At 38.3% G+C, this 23,861-nt stretch overlaps 1 protein-coding gene across 4 annotated transcripts in view; it reads left to right on the forward strand.

Annotated features, from left to right (window-relative positions):
* FBXL20 (F-box and leucine rich repeat protein 20) overlaps positions 1-23,861 on the forward strand; it is a 107,673-nt gene that overhangs the window by 68,139 nt on the left and 15,673 nt on the right. For all 4 annotated transcript variants that reach the window (XM_059150023.1, XM_059150021.1, XM_059150024.1 and 1 more), the window contains 7 exons: positions 120-174; positions 2,689-2,763; positions 5,047-5,141; positions 5,622-5,690; positions 17,828-17,923; positions 19,802-19,928; positions 21,242-21,316. In XM_059150023.1, coding sequence (XP_059006006.1) covers positions 120-174; positions 2,689-2,763; positions 5,047-5,141; positions 5,622-5,690; positions 17,828-17,923; positions 19,802-19,928; positions 21,242-21,316 — 592 coding nt within the window. The remainder of the gene's footprint in view (positions 1-119; positions 175-2,688; positions 2,764-5,046; positions 5,142-5,621; positions 5,691-17,827; positions 17,924-19,801; positions 19,929-21,241; positions 21,317-23,861) is intronic.

Genomic DNA, 23,861 nt, shown 5'->3' on the forward strand with positions numbered 1-23,861 from the left:
CTTTTTGTATTTGTTGAAAAGAATTCCCTTTTCATATATGTATTTACATTGGTATTTTTAGGTAAAAATCAAGAGAAACTACCGTATCATATAATAAAATTTGTCTCCTTCTCTTTTAGGATATTTTCTTTTCTGGATGTTGTTACTTTGTGTCGCTGTGCTCAGGTCTCCAGGGTAAGAATGGTTGAGATTATTCTAGGGGTACCCCTTCCTGATGCTGATGATGTCAGCCTCTCTAGTAGGCAAACCGTTTACTTCAGATGTTAGTTGTATGTTATGTTTCAGAGGATGGTATTTTATGCATGGCATTCCCAAATTCTGCAGTGGCCTTCTGCAATTTGTACTGTCTCTAACTTTAATTTTTTGGAAATCTTAACTATTTGTAAAATGCAAACAGAGGAAACATTTTTAAGGAAAAGATATTAAACATGCAAATCAAAAGAATAGGCTCTACTCAGAATTGTAATAAAATAGTGTTTCATTGTTTTTCTAGTTCATTTTATGTGCACACACACCCACACACACCGAAGGCTCAGGGCTCTAATTCTCATGTTATTTCCCTGTATTGCTTTCCTCAAAAGATAATAGCTAGAATATAATTTATTTTAAAATTATAGGGCAAACCAGATTCCATTCTTAAAGTCAATTTTTAATTTCACTTAATTATCTATTTTTATGATAAAACTGAAACATCATAATCTTATTGGCTGCCACTAACAAAGAATAGATTCTGTGTTGTGGGAATATTGCTTTCTCTTTTGTAATACAGATCTATAATGATTAACTTACAGTGAGTGAGCACAGGCAATCATCATTTTTTTTAATAAACCAGACAGTGGCTTTTTGCTTGTTCATTTAATAAATACTGAGAAACTACTGGGTATGAGATACGGTCCTAAGTGCTGGATATAGAACAGGTTTATACCATACTGTGTTTATCTTTGTAGCTGTGCACAGGTTTTCAAATAACCAATACTACTCCCCTCAAAAAAAACCCCACGAAACTTGCCATAGAAAATTCACCGTGTCTTGCTAACTTTAAGGTAATTTCTGCATCCCAAAAGCCATACTAAATCAGTGTATCAGCTACTCTGGAAATGGTCAGTAATATTTTGGTGATTTTTTTCTTCATGACTTTTTTGTCCCTTGTATTTGTGCTATGGATATGGCTGATACAAATGAATAGGGTTTCCTTAATATCTCCATCTGAAGCTGAGGTCATCATTGAAAACATACCGAGGCCAGTATCTTAACTTTTTTGTTTAGTTGCAGTCTCATCTCATGGCTGTTGATTTTAGCGAATTTTAATTGTTTTCATTTGTAGGTTCCTCTTCCCTATTAATGTTTTAACTTAAAGGAAAGAACACCCAGTTTTCATTAAATCTGGAGAATTGGTACATCAGTAGTTATGCTATTGTTCTCTACTTAAAGTATTTAACGAATTAGTTAAAAAAAAAAAGACTCTAGAAAGGACCTTGTGATTCCTAATTTTAGTCTCAGGTTGTCATGTTTCCTTACTGGAGAAAGTAAGAAAATGACAAATATCAAATCAAACCAGAAGTATATTAAGCCTAAGAATCTAGTAAACATGCGTTTTATCTTTTGTCTCACATGGCTAGCCATTTAAGAAACCATGAGACCACAAAAAGAAAAGCAACATTAACTCCTGAGAAAACCTTAAAGGTTTCCAGAGTAATAACTTTATTTACCCTCATACTCCTGACATATTTCTGGTAGATTGTGTGACACCCTGGGGCTTACAAGGATATTCAGTTTCCTTATTAGTATCTCAGTATTGACTCCATGTAGTAGTCTACATGTAGAAGTCTCTTACTACTACATGTAGTAGTAATAGATAATATTCTAATATTGTAGTAAGAGATAATATTCTAAGTTTATAAGTCAATAATATTAAGACTTTTGTTTGCACTTTAATAAGGAAAACTTTTAAAGGCTTTCTCATTAAAATGTGATTCAAAGTCAAGTCTTATTGGAGTCATTTTTTCTAATCCTGAAAAGTAGAAATTCTTGCCTCTCTTTAGCCTAATTGAAGAAATGTATGAGAAGTCTTAAATGATCACTGTTTTAAGATTTCTACCAACTCAAGATAGAGGGAAAGATGACCAGTTGAGAAACATGCCTCAGTGAGGAAGAGGAAAGCAATAAGATTCTGTCTTGAATGTGAAGAAACAAGGGTGTCTTTTCTAAGTCCCAGGTCACTGTATCAGTTTCAAGTCTGACCAAGTGATTGTGGATGGCAACTATGTGTATTGAACATGGCCGTATTCAGAGTATTTTACTCTTTGGTTTTACCTCATCTTGCTCTTCGTTGAAGGATGGCGTAAGAGACTTGTTTTTCATCTCCAGAAGTATCTCATTTGGAGATCAAAAACTAAATTTTCCAGTTAGAAAAGAGTTTCTGGCTAGGATACTTATCAGACTGTCCTCTTCTGACATCCCCTCCCCCCACCCCCATCCCAGCTGCTGGTTTCTGTATCTGTTCATTTATGATATAATCTAATTGAATAAAATATGAATCAGAGACAAGGCAGACCTTTTGGGGGTTAATGGTGGAGGGCTGAGAAGTTTTTTGGTCAATTTCTTTTATTAGTTTGAATTGTGAACTTGAATATTCCTGGTTTTCCCTCTTGAGCTTCTGCTCATTTTGTCTCTTTTTCTTCAAAACAGGCCTGGAATGTTCTGGCTCTGGATGGCAGTAACTGGCAGCGGATTGACCTGTTTGATTTCCAGAGGGATATTGAGGTATAATTATGTGATGTGTGGCCCCATTTCTCATGTTAGAATGTAATTACTGCATGGAACAGATTAGCCCCAACCATATAAATCTCCTTTCCCTGGAGAGAGAAACTATTAATTTCAGTGCATCTGAACTTCATGGGAACCAGCAGCTTCAGATTTTGAGAACAAGCAGAACTATTTTACTGATGGAATACTAAATGATTTAGTATTAAAAGGACTAGACATTTTTTTCTTTATTTTTGTGGTGGAAAAGTGAACATGCATTTGCTCTTTTAAGGAAGTCTTTATATTTGCTTTTTGAAGAATGAATAGAGGGGCACCTGGGTGGTTCAGTCGTTAAGCATCTGGCTTCGGCTCAGGTCATGATCCCAGGGTCCTGGGATTGAGCCCCACGTTGGATTTCTGTTCAGTGGAGTGTCTGCTTCTTTTTTTTTTTTTTTTTTTAAAGATTTTATTTATTTATTTGACAGAGAGAAATCACAAGTAGATGGAGAGGCAGGCAGAGAGAGAGAGAGGGAAGCAGGCTCCCTGCTGAGCAGAGAGCCCGATGCGGGACTCGATCCCAGGACTCTGAGATCATGACCTGAGCCGAAGGCAGCGGCTTAACCCACTGAGCCACCCAGGCGCCCAGGAGTGTCTGCTTCTTTCTCTTCCACTCCTCCGCTTGTGTTCCCTCTCTTGCTGTGTCTCTGTCAAATAAATAAATAAAATCTTTTAAAAAAAGAGAGATGAAGAATGAATAGAGTTAACAGTTTTTTGGGGAATGGTATTTGCATAAATTCTAATTAAGATGAGCATTTGGCTTTGGGGGAGCCTACAGACAATTTTTATGGAGAATGAAAAAAGAATAAAGCCAAAGTCATTTAATGAAGTATTTTTGCTGGGGAGAGATTTTTTTTTTCCCCTTCTCATTTCTTCCTCATTATTTCATCTCTTAGTATAGCCTATTATCTCTAAAAGAGAGAAGGATAATAGCTTAAACTTAAATTATTTTAACATGAACCTGAATTCTGTGGTCCTTGATTTTCTTGTCAGAAGAGTGAAAACAATAGCTCCTCATTGTATTATAAGGATAAAATGAGATTTAGATTTAAAACATTTTTAAGTTCCAGGGAACTTGTCTTGAGGATCCATATAAGAAGTTTCTCAAAGCCTCACATGAACTTTCCATTAGAAACGGAACTTTCAGGGCGCCTGGGTGGCTCAGTGGGTTAAAGCCTCTCTCTGCCTTTGGCTCGGGTCATGATCCCAGGATCCTGAGGAGAGCCTGCTTCCCTTCCTCTCTCTCCCTGCCTCACTGCCTACTTGTGATCTCTGTCAAATAAATAAATAAAATCTTAAAAAAAAAAAAAAGAAATGGAACTTTCCATTTCTACAGAAAGTGCTTTTTTTAAAAAAATTTATTTAAAGATTTTATTTATTTATTTGACAGGCAGAGATTACAAGTAGGCAGAGAGGCAGGCAGAAAGAGAGAGGAGGAAGCAGGCTCCCTGCTGAGCAGAGAGCCATGCAGGGCTCGATCCCAGGACTCTGGGACCATGACCTGAGCTGAAGGCAGAGGCTTTAACCCACTGAGCCACCCAGACACCCCCAGAAAGTGCTTTTAAAATAATACTCACTGATATCTTGCTGGATTCTCATGTTTTTCACAACTGCCTAATCTTCATGGATATAAATATCTGTTTAAAACAACATGACCCACAAAATCATTCAATATATATATCATTCTATATATGTATAGATATATATCCTATATATCTATAAATCATTCAATATATCCATATAAATGTTTTAAACATTTATATGGATATATTATTTAAAACATTATATGGATATAAATGTCTAAAACAACATGACCCACAAAATCATTCAACAAGCTTCTGTTAAGTGTCCATTGAGTTTCTGCTGTATTTAGAATGCTGTAGTAAACACTTGGGGGAGGATTCGGAAGCAATAAAGATAGCTGCTAATGTCCTTCAGTAGCTACAGGAGGGCAGTCTGCGTTAGTATAGTAGCCTAGGAAGTGCAGAGCACCATTTCCTCAACTGCAGAGTGTCTCTCAAATAGCAGAATGCATAATACAGGGTGTAAGCCTGTTTCAGGTAGATGAGTTGATCACAGTTTTCTCAAAGTAAGTTGGAATTTCTTTCTTGCATTAGATTTTGAAAACAAGTAGAAGTTTTTTCTTTGCTTATAAATTATTTAAAAACAAAGATGTGTTCTTTTCAAAAACAATGTGGTACCTTAATTTTCTGTTTTGTATTGTTTACCTGTCTTTTTTTACAGGGCCGGGTAGTGGAGAATATTTCAAAAAGATGTGGGGGCTTTTTACGAAAGTTAAGTCTTCGTGGGTGTCTTGGAGTAGGAGACAATGCATTAAGGTAAGAACGTAACTATTGATTAATTGATGTTCTTGGCTGAATTAAGGAACAGCACTATTTCACCCAGAAAAAGCTAAAACAATTTTTATATTCTTAAGCTCTTCAGAACCCAAACATACATATGTTGCTTATAACACAAAAATAGCCAGTTTGGGGATGTATGGTTTTGAGAGTAAAACAAGAATAAGTATCCCCACCAAAAGCCAGATTCCTCATATCATAAATGGCTATTTTGGAGCCTTGAGTAAATTTTTTTTTTAATGTGTTGACTAAGAGTTAGGTTAATTTTAACCTTGGTTGACACAAAGGTCAGTATTTAAAAGTTCGTGGTAGAAAATGAATATATTTGTAATGTGAGCTAGTTTTGTACAAATATCCGGTATTACCAATAGTAATATCTTTTATTATTTTTTGTAATGCCTAGAATTATGCCCATTTCTTTTCACATCTTTAACTTAACTTTGTTTCTTTCCTGTAAAGGACTTTTGCACAAAATTGTAGGAACATTGAAGTACTGAATCTAAATGGATGTACAAAGACAACAGATGCGTAAGTATTTTATGTTTTAGAAGTGTAAGTCATAGCCCCTTGTGTCCTGCCTATACTAGCTTTAAGTGTGGGCACTTAAATACATTTAGCAAATTTTCATCTTACAGAGGGAAGATATTTTAAAAGGAAAAGACATTAAAATGGAAATGACGTAAGAAACTTGTTTTGGAATCTGGCCCAAATTCTATCTTGATATTTAAAGTGAAACTTAAAAATTGTAGACCATGCAGTAGAGATATTAATAATACAAATTACTAGGACTGGGGCGCCTGGGTGGCTCAGTTGGTTGGACGACTGCCTTCGGCTCAGGTCATGATCCTGGAGTCTCGGGATCGAGTCCCATATTAGGCTCCCAGCTGCATGGGAAGTCTGCTTCTCCCTCTGACCTTCTCCTCGCTCATGTTCTCTCTCACTGTCTCTCTCTCAAATAAATAAATAAAAATCTTTAAAAAAAAAAATAAAAAATAAATTAAAAAAAAAAAAACAAATTACTAGGACTATTTATATTTCAAAATACTAATAGGTTTCATTCAAAAAACAAGGTAAACAGGAATGCCTGGATGGCTCAGTCATTTGAGCATTGATTTTGCCTCTGGTCTGATCTCAGGATCCTGGGATTGACCCCCACCCCCAACCCATGGGGCTCTGTGCTCACTGGGGAGTCTGCTTGTCCTTTTGCCCTCCTCCCTGCCTGTACTCTTTCTCTCACAAGTAAATAAATAAAATTTGTAAAAAAAAAAAAATAAATAGTAAACAGATAATTCTATTAAAAAGATATAAAATCTTACATAATTAAGCAACTTGTAATAATATTGAGCATATATTAAATGACCCTTTAAGTGTACTATGTCTGTGTCAGTTACAATATAAATGAAATCAGTCCTTCATCCTTGAGAGCTTACTATCACAGATATAAGAGACATGGAAGATAGACTTAAAAAACATTCAGCACCCCCCTCCCCAAATTCAGTTCCAGGCTATCTGTTGGTAATAAGATGTATCAGATAACACTTAAAATTGCATAGGGAAATTGTTTCCTATTTTAAGGTGCAATGAAGCAGTTAGGAAGCATGTTTATACAGGGTGGGGCCAGGATTATTCAGGGAATGTTCCTGTTCAAAAAAGGCCTCATGGAGATGGGATCTTTATAATTGCTTTAATAAAGGAAAGTGGAAGACACTCCAGACACAGGGTACAGTTTATTTCATTCTTTTCTTTGAGGTCACAACATTGTTAACTTTTAGTATAAGAAAGTGTCTGAAAGACAAGAACTATGGTTATTAATTCTACTGTGGTAGAATCACAAGAATACTTGTAATAGTAAGCAAGTATTATTTCTGTGAATTGATTTAACCCTTTAACATGAGAAATAAATCTAACCTCTCCCCTAACTATGACTTTATACTGGTAGTCCACCTTTACTTCAGATAAATTACCTGTTTATTTTTTTCTCCTGAATACTTAATGTTACAGAGATAAAGAATCTGACTAGTTTGGTATCTAGACAAATGACATACGATTTATACTTTTTTTTAGGAATCTATCCTATAAACCAAAGATAAACTGACAAAAATATGGTATAATTTATATATGAAGCTATTCATTTTTATTGTTTGTAATAACAAATACTGCAATATATTTTTTTAAGATTTTATTTACTTACTTGACAGAGAGCAGGAGAGCACAGGTCAGGGGAGCTGCAGGCAGACGGAAAGAGAGAAGCAGGCTCCCCACCAAATAAGGAGCCCAATGTGGGGGCTTGATCCTAGGACCCTGGCATCATGACCTGAGCCAAAGACCGTTGTTTAAGCAACTGTACCACCCACGTGCCCCAAATACTGCAGGATTTCTAATAGCAAGAGATGGGAGACAATCCAAATATCATTCCATAGAGCACTATTAAAAGGAATGAGGAGCTATATAGTATTCTGGAATGATCTCCAGGACGTACTGTTAAGAAAGTGAACTGCAGTGGCACTTGGGGGAGGTTGGTTAAATTGGTTATGCCTCTGCCTTCAGCTCAGGTCATGATCCTGGGGTCATGGGATTGAGCCCCACATCAGGCTCTCTGCTCAGCAGGGAGCCTGCTTCCCTTCCCCTCTCTCTGCCTTTCTGCCTACCTGTGATCTCTGTCAAATAAATAAATAAAAATCTTAAAAAAAAAAAAAAAAAGGTAGAAAGCCTTTAAAAAAAGAGAGAGAGAGAGAGAAAGTGAACTGCAAAGCAGTTTGTGTAAGATGTTTTTTGTAGCGGTGCCTGAATGGCTCAATAGGTTGTTTCTGCCTTTAGCTCAGGTTATGATCTCAGGTCCTGGGATATAGCCCCTCACTGGGCTCCCTGCTCAGTGAGGAGTCTGCTGCTCCTTTTCCCTCTCCTCCCATAGCTCATGCACACACTTGTGCACGTTCTCTCTTTCAAATAAATAAGTCAATAAAATCTTCTTAAAAAGATACTTTTTGTAGGGCCAGGAGACAATATAAATAAATATTGCTCTTCATTTACATTTTTAAAAAGAAACAACAGAGGGGCGCCTGGGTGGCTCAGTGGGTTAAAGCCTGCTTCCCTTCCTCTCTCTGCCTGCTTGTGATCCCTGTCTATCCAAAAAAAAAAAAAAAAAAAAAAATCCTCTTAAAAAAAAAAGAAACAATGGAAAGATAATCAAATGGTTGATTTATCAAATGGTGATTTATAAGTGAGAGAGAAAACAGGGAGAGATGAAAGGGAGACTCTGAAATATCATATTTTATAGTTTTACTTTAATAGCTAGCTATGTAAATGTTTTACATAATTAAAATATTAAGTCCAAAAGAAATCAAAGCAGTCCCTAAAAATTGAAAACAAAATAAAACATGTGAACCCATGGAGCATCTGGGTAGCTCAGTCATTGATTGAGCTCTGCCTTCGGTTCAGGTCATAATCCCAGGGTCCTGGGATTGAGCCCCACATCGGGCTCCCTGCTCATCGGGAAGCCTGCTTCTCCCTCTGGCCCTCCCCCTGCTTGTGTTCCCTCTCTGTCAAATAAATAAAAATTAAAAAAAAAAACAAAACATGTGAACCCAATCACTCAAGTTGGAGCTATAACCACACAGAGAGAAATTACTTCTACTGACTTTTGATTTTTTTTTTTAAGATTTTATTTATTTATTTAACAGAGAGAGGGAACACAAGCAGGTGGAGCATGAGATTGAGAAGCAGACTTCCCGCTGAGCAGGGAGTCCAGTGTGCAACTCAATCCCAAGACTCTGGGATCATGCCCTGAACTGAAGACAGATGGTTAACCAACTGAGTCACCCAGGCACCCCTGATTTTTGAATTCTTACAAAAAAGTTGTTGTTGTTGTTGTTGTTGTTTTAAGATTTTATTTATTTGGGGCACCTGGGTAGCTCAGTGGGTTAAAGCCTCTGCCTTCGGCTCAGGTCATGATCTCAGGGTCCTGGGATCAAGCCCCACATCGGGCTCTCTGCTCAGCGGGGAGCTTGCATCCCCCTGCCCCCATCTCTGCCTGCCTCTCTGCCTACTTGTGATCTCTCTGTCAAATAAATAAATAAAATCTTTAGAAAAAAAAAAAAGACTTTATTTATTTATTTGACAGAGATCACAAGTAGGCAGGGGCGGGGGGAAGCAGGCTCCCTGCTGAGCAAAGAGCCTGATGTGGGGCTTGACCCCAAGACCCTAAGATCATGAGCCAAACTGAAGGCAGAGGCTTAACCCACTGAGCCACCTAGGCACCCCGAATTTTAACAAAAAGTTTTAAATCTATACCAAGGTAGACAAAAGTATATAATGAACCCATCACTCAGCTTCAAATTGATAATTGAAAAATTAATCACTTTAGGGCCAGTCTTGTTTTATCTATATTGTGAAATTTTTCTTATTTTGAAAAAAGTCCTAAACATCATATTATATAACCTGTAAGTATATATTTCTAAAAGATAAAAACTTTTAACATAAGCATGTTAACTTTATCACTCCTATTAAAAAAAAAAGCTTATTGTCTTAAAATCATCAAATAACCACTAGTCCAGATTTTTGCTTTAGAAACATAATATTTTGAAGAGTAAGAGATCAGAGTTCAGGGAGGCGAAAGTAACTGGAATTTTTGTCTCAAGATGAGGGATCTATTCAAAAAGGGCTATAGGAATCTACATGGATTTGGCTGATAGTAAACTGTAAGTACACATATTGAGACCCCACAGAGCCAGGCAAAGAACATCTACTAAGGAAAGAACAATTACTGGAAAACTTGAAAGTGAAAAATTGCCAGAGCTTAAATAAGGTTGGGAGAAGTTCTGACTACCTCAAATAGAGAATACCTTGGGACATTTAATAACAGACTTCAGAAAGGTCACATCTTGGTAGTAAAACTAGCCTAAACCTGTCCCAGTAAAGGTTAAAAGAAAAAAATTTAGAACCAAACTGACCCATAACTAATTTAGTGATCTGCTAAGTAAGTTTAAATTCATCATTCTTTTTTGAAGAAGGCGACAAACCTAGACACTCAGCATACAGAATTTTCACATTCAGCGAAAATTATAAGACATGCAAAAAAGCATGAAATGATAACCAGAGTGAAAACTAGTCAATAGAAACAGACCCAGAAATGATAGAGGTTAGAAAATAGACCAATAAAACATTTAAAAATAGCAAGTACAAATGTGCTCAAGAATTTACAAGAAAACTTAAAGATAATACGGACTTGGAAGTAAAAGGATGAGAAAGTATATACTATCACAGTCACTAATCACAAGAAACTTGGAGCGGTTATTAATATGAGATGATGTAAACTTCAGGGAAAAGTGCAAATGGAGGACATTAAATAGTAAATGATAAGTAGACCAAAAACCGGTAAAGCTCTAGAAGACTTGAGCAACAATGAACTTATCCTAATATCACCCTTCAAAATAACATGGGTCAAAGAATAGATTGAAGAAAACTAAAAAATATGTTTTACTGTGTGATAATGAAAGCACAACATTTGAAACTTGTGGACTGTACCAAAGGCAATACTTCAAAGAAAAATATAGTTTCAAATGCTTACATTAGAAAAGGAAGGTTTAAAATTAAGGATGTAGGGGTACCTAACTGGCTCAGTCAGTAGAGCATGTGACTCTTGACCTCACAGTGGGGAGTGAGTCCCACATTGGGCGTAGAGATTACTTTTTAAAAAGATTAGATTGAATATTAATAAAATAGGAAGCAGGAGCGCCTGGGTGGCTTAGTGGGTTAAAGCCTCTGCCTTTGGCTCAGGTCATGATCCCAGGGTCCTGGGATCGAGCCCCGCATCAGGCTGTCTGCTTAGCAGGGAGCCTGCTTCCCTTTCTCTCTCTCTCCGCCTGCCTCTCTGCCTACTTGTGATCTCTGCCTGTCAAATAAATAAATAAAATCTTTAAAAATAAATAAATAAAATAAAATAAAATATGAAGCATAAAAACAGTAATGAAACCAAAAGCTTTTTTTAAAAAAAAAAATCAAAATTGACAAGAAAATTTGACTGAGAAAATAAAAAACATAAATTATCAAAAGCAGGAGTGATGGAGAGGACTAAATACTTTACTCAAAAGACAGATTAGGGGTGCCTGAGTGGCTCAGTGGGTTAAGGCCTCTGCCTTCAGCTCAGGTCATGATTCCAGGGTCCTAGGATCGATTCCTGCATCAGGCTCTCTGCTCAGCAGGGAGCCTGCTTCTCTTTCTCTCTCTCTGCCTGCCTCTCTGCCTACTTGTGATCTCTGTTTGTCAAATAAATAAATAAAATCTTAAAAAAAAAAAAAGATTAAAGGGATTATCAGGGAATATCATCAGTGACTTTGTACTAACATCAGACAGTCTAGGTGAAGTGGACAAATTCCTGGGAAGACACCAATGACCAAATTAGCCTTAAAAAAAGACAATCTGAATAGATCTATAACAAGTAAGTTCAGTAAATAATTCAGAAGCATCCCATACAGAAAACCCCAGGCCCAGATGGGTTCACTGGTGAATCCCATCAGATATTTAAAGAAGAGATGATACCAGTCTTAAAGCTGATTTATAAAATATAGTAAGTATTTTACAACTCATTCTATGAGGCCAGTGTTTTTCTGCTGCCAAAGACATCACAATAAAAGGTAATCTCCTGACTGTGAGCCCTCAGAAACAGCTGCGGAAATAGTTGACAGAGTGTTAGCAAATTGAATCCAGCAACTTATGAAAGGATTTTGGATCATAATCAAGTGGGATTTAGCCCAGAAATACAAATGTGGCTTAATATATGAAAATCAGTTAATATCTCATAATAATTAGTAGAATAGTAGAAGTCAGCGGACTTTTTCTGTGCGGGACCAGATAAGTAAATATTTTTAGGGCTTCATTGGCTGTACAGTTACCTGTCACAATTCCTCAACCCTGGCAGTGTTTTCCAAAGGCAGTCATAAGCCTATATATAAACAAAAAGGCATAACTGTGCTCCAATAAAACTTTATTTCTGGGCAGTGAAATTTGAATTTCATATGATTTTCACATGCTGCAAGATATATCTTTAAAAAAATTTTTTCAACCATTTAAAAACATCAAAACCATTCTGGACCTGTGAACCATATGAAAATAGGCAGCTGGTAAGATTTTTTGCCCCCTGGAATAAAGGACAAAAACCACATGATCATCTCAGTGTGATTGGTGGCCTCTAAAATGACCCCCAAGTAACCCCTGCCTCCTAGTACTCACACCCTTGTGTAATCTTTTTCCCTTGAACGTGGACTGGACTTAGTGACTCATTTCTAACAATAGAATACTGCAAAAGAGATTGGATGTCACACTGAAGATTAGGTTACCAAAAGACTGTGATTCTGTCTTGCTCTGCTTTCCCTCAGGGCTCTGGCTCTGTTGGGGGGAACAAGCTTCCCTGTTGGGAGTAGCTCTGTGGAGAGGTCCACGTGGCAAGGAGCTGAGGTCTGGCCAGCAGCCAGCAAGAAACCTACCAAAAACCAAGTGAGCGAGCTTGGAATTGGATCTTCTGAGGGCTGCCAACAGTCACCTAAATAAGCTTGGAAGGGAGTTCGCACCCAGTTAACCTTTGAGATGAATGCAGCTATGACCAGTACTTTGATTACAGCCTTGTGAAGGATCCTGAGTCAGGCACCCTGCTTAAGTTGCCTGTGCCTGAATTGCTGTCCCACAAAAACTGCGATAGTAAATTTTTGTTGTTACAAGCTGCTCAGTTTTGGGGTGATTTGTTAAGTAACAGTAGATCATCAGATACAGAAAAAACACATGACAGATCTAACACGCATTCATAATAAAACAGATCCTCAACAAACTAGAAATAGAAAGGAGTTCACTCAATCTGATCAAAAGCATCTATGAAAAACCTACTGCTGGGGCGCCTGGGTGGCTCAGCGTGTTAAGCCTCTTCCTTTGGCTCATGTCATAATCTCAGGGTCCTGGGATTGAGCCCCACATCAGGCTATCTGCTCAGCAGGGAGCCTGCTTCCCCCTCTCTCTCTGCCTGCCTCTCTGCCTACTTGTGATCTCTTTCTCTCTTTGTCAAATAAATTAATTAAAATCTTTTTAAAGGGACGCCTGGGTGGCTCAGTTGGTTAAGCAGCTGCCTTCAGCTCAGGTCATGATCCCAGCGTCCTGGGATCGAGTCCCACATTGGGCTCCTTGCTTGGCAGGGAGCCTGCTTCTCCCTCTGACCCTGCCTGCCACTCTGTCTGCCTGTGCTCGCTCTCATTCTCTCTCTCTCTGACAAATAAATAAAATAAATAAAATATTTAAAAAAATAAATAAATAAAATAAAATCTTTTTAAAAATTTTTTTTAAAAACCCTACTGCTAACATCATACTTATGAAAGACTGAATCCTTACCCCTAGGATGAAGAGCAAGGTGGGGATGTTAAATGTCACCATTTCTGTCAACATTCTGTTGGAGAGTCTAGCCAAATGAAATGAGCCCCCCAAAAAAAAAAAAAGGCATACCAACATGAAAGAAGTAAAACTCTCTATACTCTCAGATGACATAATTCTTTTTTTTTTTTTTTAAAGATTTTATTTATTTATTTGTTTGACAGAGAGAAATCACAAGTAGATGGAGAGGCAGGCAGAGAGAGAGAGAGGGCGAAGCAGGCTCCCCGCTGAGCAGAGAGCCTGATGCGGGACTCGATCCCAGGACCCTGAGATCATGACCTGAGCCGAAGGCAGCAGCTTAACCCACTGAACCACCCAGGCGCCCGACATAGTTCTATAAGAATATAAGAAGTATCTGAAAATGACAGAACATTACTGAAGGAAATTAGACATGTATTAAGAGTGTATAGAGGCGCCTGGGTGGCTCAGTGGGTTAAACAAGTCTCTGCCTTCAACTCAGGTCATGATCTCAGAGTCCTGGGATCGAGCCCCGCATCAAGCTCTCTGCTCAGCAGGGAGCCTGCTTCCCCCGCCTCTCTCTCTCTGCCTGTCTCTCTGCCTACTTATGATCTCTGTCAAATAAAGAAATAAAATCTAAAAAAAAAAAAAAAAAAAGTATAGAGAACCCTTACAATTAATAAGATAATCCAGTTAAAAATTGAGCTAAATAGGGCGCCTGACTGGCTCAGTGGGTTAAGCCTCTGCCTTCGGCTCAGGTCATGATTCCACGGTCCTGGGATCGAGCCCCGCATCAGGCTCTCTGCTCAGCAGGGAACCTACTTCCCTCTCTCTCTCTGCCTGCCTGTCTACTTGTGATCTGTCTCTCTCTCTGTTAAATAAATAAATAAAATAAAATTTTTAAAAAAAAATTGAGCTAAACATGGGGAATCTGGGTGGCTCTGTTGGTTAAGCGTCTCTCTTTAACTCAGGTCATGATCCCAGGGTCCTGGGATTGAGTCCTGCATCACATCAGGCTCCCTGCTCAGTGGAAAGCCTGCTTCTCCCTCTCCTACTCCCCTTGCTTGTGTTCCCTCTCCTGCTATGTCTCTGTCAAATAAATAAAATCTTTTTTTTAAAAGAAACTGGGAGCTAAACACTTAGACATTTCACCAAGGAAAGAGATGAATGGCTAATAAGTACAAGTAAGAGTGTTCATTTTAGAATTGCAGAATAAAATCACCGTAGGATTACAATCCATACCCACTAACATGGCTATAATGAAAAAGAGAGTGCAAATGTTAGCAAGGATGTAGAGAAACTGAGACCTTCATGCATTGCTGGTGGGAATGTAAAAGAGTATAGCCACCTTGGAATACCATTTGGTAATTTCTTAAAAAGTCAAACATAAATACAGTGTAGGAGCTGGCAATGCTAATCCTAGGCATCCACCCAGAAGAAATGGAAACATAGGTCTACACAAAGACCTAAGACACATATCAGCCAAATAGAATGTATGGCTGCTGCTTGGATCCTGTTTGAACAAATCAACTTGACGAAGGCATTTATAAGACAGTTGGGGAAACTTTAACACAGATGGGTTATCAGATATTAAGGAGTTAAAATCCTTATCTATTAGAAATATATCCTGAAATAATTCTAGGTGAAATAATATGTGTGGGTTTGCTTTCAAATACTGGAACAGAGTGCCTGGGTGGCTCATAGGCCTCTGCCTTCGGCTCTGGTTGTGATCTCAGGGTCCTGGGATTGAGCCCTGTGTCCAGTGGGGAGCCTGCTTCCCCCTTTCTCTCTGCCTGCCTCTGCCTACTTGTGATCTCTCTCTGTCAAATAAATAAATAAAATCTTAAAAAATAAATAAAATAAAATACTGGAACAGGGACGCCTGGTGGGTCATTTGGTTAAGCATCTGCCCTTGGCTAGGGTCATGATTCCAGGGGCCTGGGATCGAGTCCCACATTGGGCTCCTTGTTCAGCAGGGAGCCTGTTTCTCCCTCTGCCTGCTGCTCCCCCTGCTTGTGCTCTCTCTCTATGACAAATAAAATCTTTAAAAATAAATAAATACTGGAACAAAAAGCAGAGGGAAATAGATGAAGTAGAAATAGTCAAATACTAATAAATGTCAAAGCTCAGTGATGATACAGGTATATTTTTTATTTCTCACTCTTGTGTATATTTGCAATTTTCCATCATAAGTTTAAAAAATTAAATGAGAACTTGACCGTTGCGGAGAAAGACCCTTTATGGGTGTCTGGGTGGCTCCGGGGGTTTAAGTGTCTGCCCTCAGCTCAGGTCGTGATTTCAGGGTCCTGGAACTGAGCTGCCCCTTGCCCCCTGCTCAGCAGAGAGTCTGCTTCTCCCTCTTTCTCTTCATCTGCCCCCAACTTAATCTCTCTCTCTCTCTCTGAAATAAATAAAATCTTTATAGAAAGAGCCTTTAAGAGACACCTGGGTAGCTCAGTTTAAGTGGCTGCCTGCAACTCAGGTCATGATCCCAGGGTCCTGGGATCGAGTCCTGATTAGGGCTCCTTTCTCAGTGGGGAGCCTGCTTCCTCTCTGCCTCTGCCTGTTTGTGTTCTCTCTCTCTCTTTGACAAATAAATAATCTTTTTTAAAAAAGAGACTTTAAGGGGCGCCTGGGTGGCTCAGTGGGTTAAGCCGCTGCCGTCGGCTCAGGTCATGATCTCAGGGTCCTGGGATCGAGTCCCGCGTCGGGCTCTCTGCTCGGCAGGGAGCCTGCTTCCTTCTCTCTCTCTCTCTGCCTGCCTCTCAGTGTACTTGTGATTTCTCTCTGTCAAATAAATAAATAAAATCTTAAAAAAAAAAATAAATAAATAAAAAATAAAAAATAAAAAAGAGACTTTAAGAAATTCATAAAGCGGTACCTGGCTGGTCAGTTGGTGGAGCATATGACTCTTGATTTCGGAATCATGAGTTTAAGCCCCACATTGGGGGTAGAGATTACTTTTTTTTTTTTTTGTAAATTAATTTTATTTATTCAGGGTGCCTGGGTGGCTCAGTGGGTTAAAGCCTCTGCCTTTGGCTTGGATCTTGATCCCAGGGTCCTGGGATCAAGCCCCACATCAGGCTCTCTGCTCCACAGGGAGCCTGCTTCCTCCCCTCTCTCTGCCTGCCTCTCTGCCTACTTGTGATCTCTGTCTGTCAGGTAAATAAACAAAATCTTTTTTTAAAAAAGATTTTATTATTCATTTGACAGAGAGATACACAGTGAGAGAGGGAACACAAGCAGGCGAAGTGGGAGAGGGAGAAGCAGGCTTCCTGCTGAGCCACCCAGATTACAACTGAGTGCCCCAAGATTACTATTTTTTAAAAAAAGAGGGGCACCTGGCAGGCTTTGTTGGTTAATTGGTCACCTCTTGATTTCAGCTCAGGTCATGATCTCAGGGTCCTGGGTAGATCCCCATGTTGGGCTCTACGCTTGCCGAGTCTGCTTAATGATTCTCTCTCTCCCTCTCCTTGTGCCCCTCTCCTTACTCACACTTGCTCACTTGCTCTCTCAAAAATAAATTTAAATAAATCTTTTTTTTTTTTAAGTCCTAAGGACAGGTAGGTAGTGATATTACATAAACTAACTTATTCAAGCCCGATATCAGTCTATCTTCAATATACTTTGCAAAAATCCAACCATTTCATTACTGCCATGCAAAAGATTATCTTGAGTAGAGATTTATTTTTATTTTTTTTTAAAGATTTTATTTTTATTTATTAGACAGAGAGAAATCACAAGTAGGCAGAGAGGCAGGCAGAGAGAGAGAGGAGGAAGCAGGCTCCCTGCTGAGCAGAGAGCCCGATGCGGGACTCGATCCCAGGACCCTGAGATCATGACCCGAGCCGAAGACAGCAGCTTAACCCACTGAGCCACCCAGGCGCCCCTTGAGTAGAGATTTAAATGAAAGAGCAGAGACAGTTTTCAGTCTTCATTTTGCACCACTTGCTAGCAAGTTCTAAGCTAGCTTTCTGGTATTTCTGTATTTGCAAAATGCATAGAGGTCTCCTGTGAGCACATAGGTAGTTTGCTGTAAAACATTTCCAAACGAGAACGAAGCATCATCATCCCCTCATGCTAATTCTCATACACAGCACAGCCTTTCTTCTTTGTGAATGGCACCTGCCTCTTCCTCAGCGTGAAAGGTCCCAGGATTTGTAACTGCTTTTATTTGGGGTATGGAAATTTTACCGTTCTTATGTATACACCTGGGTTTAATGAGAATCGTATATGATTTACTAAAGATGTGTCCCTGTTTGTTTATTCATTATTTTCTCCTTTTTCCATTTTTTCAGTACATGTACTAGCCTTAGCAAGTTCTGTTCCAAACTCAGGCACCTTGACTTGGCTTCCTGTACATCAATCACAAACATGTCTCTTAAAGCTCTGAGGTAAATATCTTATAACAAGAGTATCCAATAACCAGAACAAATACTGAGTTTTTTAAAAATTTCAAATAACTGAAATAAAGTTAGAATCGAAGGAAACTGTGTTCTATGGGTATGTATTATAGTTCAGAATAGATCACTTGCCCAAATTACAGGACACATTCAGGAGAAATGCCTAGGGATAACTAGGATTTCTGAACAGACTGGTATAGCGTATACGCGAATGATTAGATTTCTCTCAAGCTTGGTTGCCCCCACTCCTGAAACCACCACATACCGTAGCTTAGTGATTAAAGCATCGCTTCAGAGTCAGGTGATTGATTAGCCAGGTACCTTGAACAAATATAACCCTTGTGAGCTTTTCCTTGTCATCTCATAGTTCTGTTCTTAGGATTAAACAGTATTCATCACTGTTTGATAATATTAGGCCAAACCATACAAAGTTGGCAGTATTTAACAGCTTTTATGGTATAAAGACAGCTTCATTGGTTCAACCTAATGTGTATAAAGTGCTTAGGAGAGTTTCTGGCATAGAGTGAGCACTCAGTACGTTTTGTTTTAATATTAACCTGTTTTTTAAAAAATACATCACAGAAAGTATACCTTAAAAGGAGGGTAAAATGTTCATTCTCTTTGTATCTTTACTTTTTTATCAGTCTTTTACAGGTAATTATGGTCCCATTATTGGTTATGTTCATAAATAGTAAAAATTAAGCTATTAAAAGAAGAAATGTAGATTTAGTTGAGTATAAGTAATCTAAAAATGGCTTCTAGACCTTCCTTATGAATACTGAGTACATATGTATCTAAGGTCATTTGCCAGGTGAGATAATAAACAGTATAAGATAACAGCATTTATGGTTTATAAAATATTTTCACATAAATGATTTCATTTATTTGAAAACCATCTGAGGCAGATAGGACAGACACTTAAAGATAAGAAAATCCAAAACATTTTTGAATGTGATTCAACCTCACTAAACAAGGTATTGTTGTTGCTGCCCTTTAGCGACATAGTACGGTGTGGTAAGTGCTATTACAGAAGTGAGTGCTTCCATTTGGGAAGAGCATAGGCTATGGCTGATCTTGGATTAAGAGAAGTTCAATCAGGTTTCCTAAAGTGACTTGTCTGAAGTCATACCATTAATGTTGAAGAATGGACTTGAACCAAGATCCCCTGCCTTCATTTTATAAAACAATTAGAGCAATATTTTCCAAAGAATATCATAGAGCTTGGGATTTTTGAATAGTTCAAATGTGAAATCAAAGATAAAATGGATATTTGATAGAAGGTGGAGATCAAACACAGTATAGCCTAATTTTAGCCTATGGAGACTGTACTGAGGAGACTTCACAGATAAGGAAAATGTATAGATCCTTTGTAATTTTTTAAATAAGAATTTAAACCTCTTCATTATTACTTTGATAAGTAAAAGAATTATTTGATAAAGAATCTGAATCTAAACCCTTCACTAATTACTCTGTTAACTTGAACAGGTCACTTAGTTTCCATTTCCTTTCCAGAGACCTTTTAAACATGAGATAAGTGCAAAAAGAATATATTTGAAAAGCATAAACCTCCATAACAGTCTGATATACCTGAAAAACAGTACTGTGCTCTGTGCTTATTAGTTTAGCTGGATTTGAGATAGCTCTCCTCAGGATAGAGTCCCACATGAACTCAACCAACATTGATAACTAGGCTTTGTTTTTGTTGTGAGATTGCCTGTATTCTAAATCTATGTTAAGTAAATGAGTGTATTCTTGTGGGAAAGCATGGGGCTGTAGCCATTCCCTGACTAAATAGCCAATAAAATGAGACTTTGATGCCTTTGGAATTGGATTTAGTCATATATTTGTTTCATTTTGTTTTGTCCTAAGTGAGGGATGTCCACTGTTGGAGCAATTAAACATTTCCTGGTGTGACCAAGTAACCAAGGATGGCATCCAAGCACTAGTGAGAGGCTGTGGGGGTCTCAAGGCCTTATTCTTAAAAGGCTGCACACAGGTAATACTCCTTGTAGTGCTTGTGAATTTTAGAAGAACCGTGAACTTTGTAGGCAGCCCAAAGATGTTGGCTGGAGGAATTTGTAGTTGTATATTAATAATCAAGGATACATGCTTACCAAAAATTAAAGTGTCTAACTTAGAGTTAATATATATATATATTTCATATATATGTATGTATATGAAAAGAATTAACATCTGATCAAAGATAAAATTTTTGAGGGGAGGCAAGATAGGGAGAGAAGATGACACTGAGCATGCACCATAGGCAGGAAGCATCTTACACAATTTAATCTGAGAAGAAAACTTGCCATGTCGTCACTGCCTGAGACCTTGAACTGGAGAGGCAAGGAAGGCAGTCTTAGTTAGCAGTTTTCACTTAGTTAGTTAGTTAGGCAGCAGTTAACTGCCAGGTTAAATGTGCCAAGTATACAGAACCTACATTTTATAGTGTTGGTGTTTACTTCCTGCCAGTCACATTACAAATCCCAACATATTTTGCTATTAAAAATTTTACTGTCTTTCTATTTTACGGTGATTAAAAAGAAAAAAAGAATTGACATGGCAGTGTCTCGAAGGAAATAATCAGAAGTGAGTTTAGAAGTGACTGACAAAGTAGGGTTAGGCTCTTGTGACATTCTTTTATTAATGGTTACTGAAACCGTGCCTTGGCTTCTGTTAAAAGTGCCCTTATTCCTTCACTGTGATGGGAGGAGTTCCATTGTTTGAAACAGAGCTTTGGAAGTAAGACTGTCTTAAAACAACAGCTTGAGCTTCTGGTTATTTATGGAATCCTGAAAAATATTGATTGGAATGCACCATTATAATCAATTACTTGCCATCTGTTCTCAGCACTGTACGTGTGGCATTCATCTTCCAGCAGCAGATAAACCGGATTCCTTTCTCAGCTTCTGCTCCCAAAAGTTTGTTTTTTAAAAAAAACTTTTTATATAGGAAGTACAGAAGTGTGAAAATTATTTTAGCTTCATAATCCCTGAGCAGAATGCTGTGAGGCATACTTAACTTATCAAAAGAGAAATCCATAAACATTAGGCAGTGTTTATTTTATCTTTTCCTTGATTTGGTGATCATGTGAATTTGACGTGGTTGGAACTGATGAAAAATACTGATAATCATACTAATGACATGAATTATGCCTTTATTTGATCATGGGTCATTGTTTCTGGTTCATTGTTCCTTTGAAGCTTGCTTGGCTTTATTTAGCATGTGTTGACGAAATGTGTATACTCCTATATCTTTATCTCTTGAAACAGTGTCAGTAATCTTTTTTTTCTGTCTTTTTAATTTTTCTAGCTAGAAGATGAAGCTCTGAAGTACATAGGTGCACACTGTCCTGAACTGGTGACCTTGAACCTGCAGACTTGCTTAGTAAGCTGTCCCTCCCACAACTCTTTTGTATTAGTAGTTCATTGCAGTAATATTATTGTACAAGCTTCCATCATTAAGACCAGTGGTTTTTCCACCTCAGCCCTGGGAAACAGGACACACACAGATACGATTCTTGGCATGTTTAAGGACACTCACTCCTAAGGGTTTTGACGTAGACAATATAAAAGATAGCCCATGCAGATTTCCAAACAAGCTAACTAGAACTCCACCCCTTTTCTACCTTTAGAAGTGAATTATTCACAGACTTTAGTACTTAGAATATTTTTTGGTTAATTAATTGCAGTTATGCCAATGAAGATCTATCAGTCAGTCATAACTATTGAGAACCACTGATCTAAACAGATGACAAGCAAAATGTACTCAAGTATTTCCAAGTAGTATTGTAATTCACATTTGGCTTTTTTAGACTGTCACCTCTTTTTTTTTTTTTTTAACTTTTTTTTTTTTTTTTAAGATTTTATTTATTAATTTGACAGAGAGAAATCACAAGTAGATGGAGAGGCAGCCAGAGAGAGAGAGAGGGAAGCAGGCTCTCTGCCAAGCAGAGAGCCCGATGCGGGACTCGATCCCAGGACTCTGAGATCATGACCTGAGCCGAAGGCAGCGGCTTAACCCACTGAGCCACCCAGGCGCCCCAGACTGTCACCTCTTTTGTGTGTATCCCCAAACCCCTGCATTTTGCTCAATTTGCTGAAACTATTCAGGGTCCTAGAACATCAACAATATACTTTTATCTTTTCTCTCTTGCCTTGAAAATTACAGATATGTGTTGCCTTGGAGTGAAAGCCTCTCATGGCAATGAAAAAGACTTGATGAGGGTTTGCCTTGTTTTTGCTAAAACTTCTGCTCATTATTCCCTCCTGTTCTTGTATAATCACCTGAAACTTGAGACCATAGTGGTTGCTGAAAGGTGACAGATATAGGGCCATGTTTTGTGCAATTGAAGCAGCCCCCCTTCCAGCCCTTAAGGGATGGTGCTGATAATGATCTGCTTAGGAGGCTCCTAAAGACTGAGTTAAATGAATGATACGCCTTTTAAGTCTGATCACTGCTTCCTTTTAATTCTGATTGCCATAGTTGCTAACTGCCCAATTTCATTTATGAAACTGAAATATCTGGCCTGACAGGAAGAGCTTACGCAACTGCTGTAAGCATGAAATCATCATCACAGTGACAGGAAAAAACTGTTCTCCGGCATCTTTGGATCTTACATATGTGTATATACACACAGATACACTCTGTATGTATTTGTGTGGATATATGTTACTTACACATATATACCATACCTACTGTTTGCTGTTTTAGTTTCATTTCCTTGGCCCTTCCAGCAGACAGAAACCCCAGCCGGTAAGCACAAAGAACCAGCTCTGTCATCTGTTTATTTTACTCTTTCCCTTCACCCAGATCTTAGGGCATAAGTCATTCCTTCTGTAGGATGTGATGCCATGATTCTCATTCCTAAGACTTCACGTTTCTTTTTTTTTTTTTTTTTTTTTTTTTAAGATTTTATTTATTTATTTGACAGAGAGAAATCACAAGTAGATGGAGAGGCAGGCAGAGAGAGAGAGAGGGAAGCAGGCTCCCTGCTGAGCAGAGAGCCGATGCGGGACTCGATCCCAGGACCCTGAGATCATGACCCGAGCCGAAGACAGCGGCTTAACCCACTGAGCCACCCAGGCGCCCCAGACTTCATGTTTCTGACCAAAACTGTTGACGTGACCAAAGTACATTCTCATTCCATTCTCTTTTTCTTGACTAAGTTGAAAACATTGAAGTTCAGTAAATTTTATTATTTTTAAACTTTGAAGAATTGTTATATGTGACTTTTCTCATCTTTCTTCCTCAGTAATCCCTTAAAGACTTGAAAACATTAAGAAGCAAAAGGCAGGGGCACCTGGGTGGTTAAGCATTTGCCTTCCGCTCAGATCGTGATCCAGGGTCCTGGGATCAAGCCCTGCGTTGGACTCCATGCTCAGTGGGGAGCCTGCTTCTCCCTCTGCCTGCCACTCCCTCTGCTTGTGTCTCCTCTCTCGCTCTCTCTCTGTGTATCAAATAAATAAATAAAATCTTAAAAAAAAAAAAAGGGGGAAGGAAAAGGCAGCACAATCCTACAATATACTTTCCTGATCTTATGTGACACAAATTCTCATTGACCTGGTACATATGCATGTTTATTGATTGCTGCTTCCCCCTTTACATTTCAGTTATCCTCATTTAGTTATAACTATACATCACACTTGCATGGCACCTTTTTAGTTACTTCCACATGTGTTGATCCACATTAATTTATCCTCACAATACATCTTATATCTGCCTTTGCATCCACTTTTTTATCTGTATCTTGCTTTAGTTATACAATATTGAGAATATATTGATTTAAGCAGTAAATATTTAAAGCTCGATATTTTTTTTCTAATTTTCCTGGCAACCTAAGGACACTGATTGAACAGAGATGACAGGGAGCTTTATTACGAGGCTTACACAAAATCTGTGAATCTAGCAGGACAAATTGAATTGCTAATCA

The sequence above is a fragment of the Mustela lutreola genome, chromosome 15 (assembly GCF_030435805.1).
Source record: "Mustela lutreola isolate mMusLut2 chromosome 15, mMusLut2.pri, whole genome shotgun sequence".
Classification (NCBI taxonomy): domain Eukaryota; kingdom Metazoa; phylum Chordata; class Mammalia; order Carnivora; family Mustelidae; genus Mustela; species Mustela lutreola.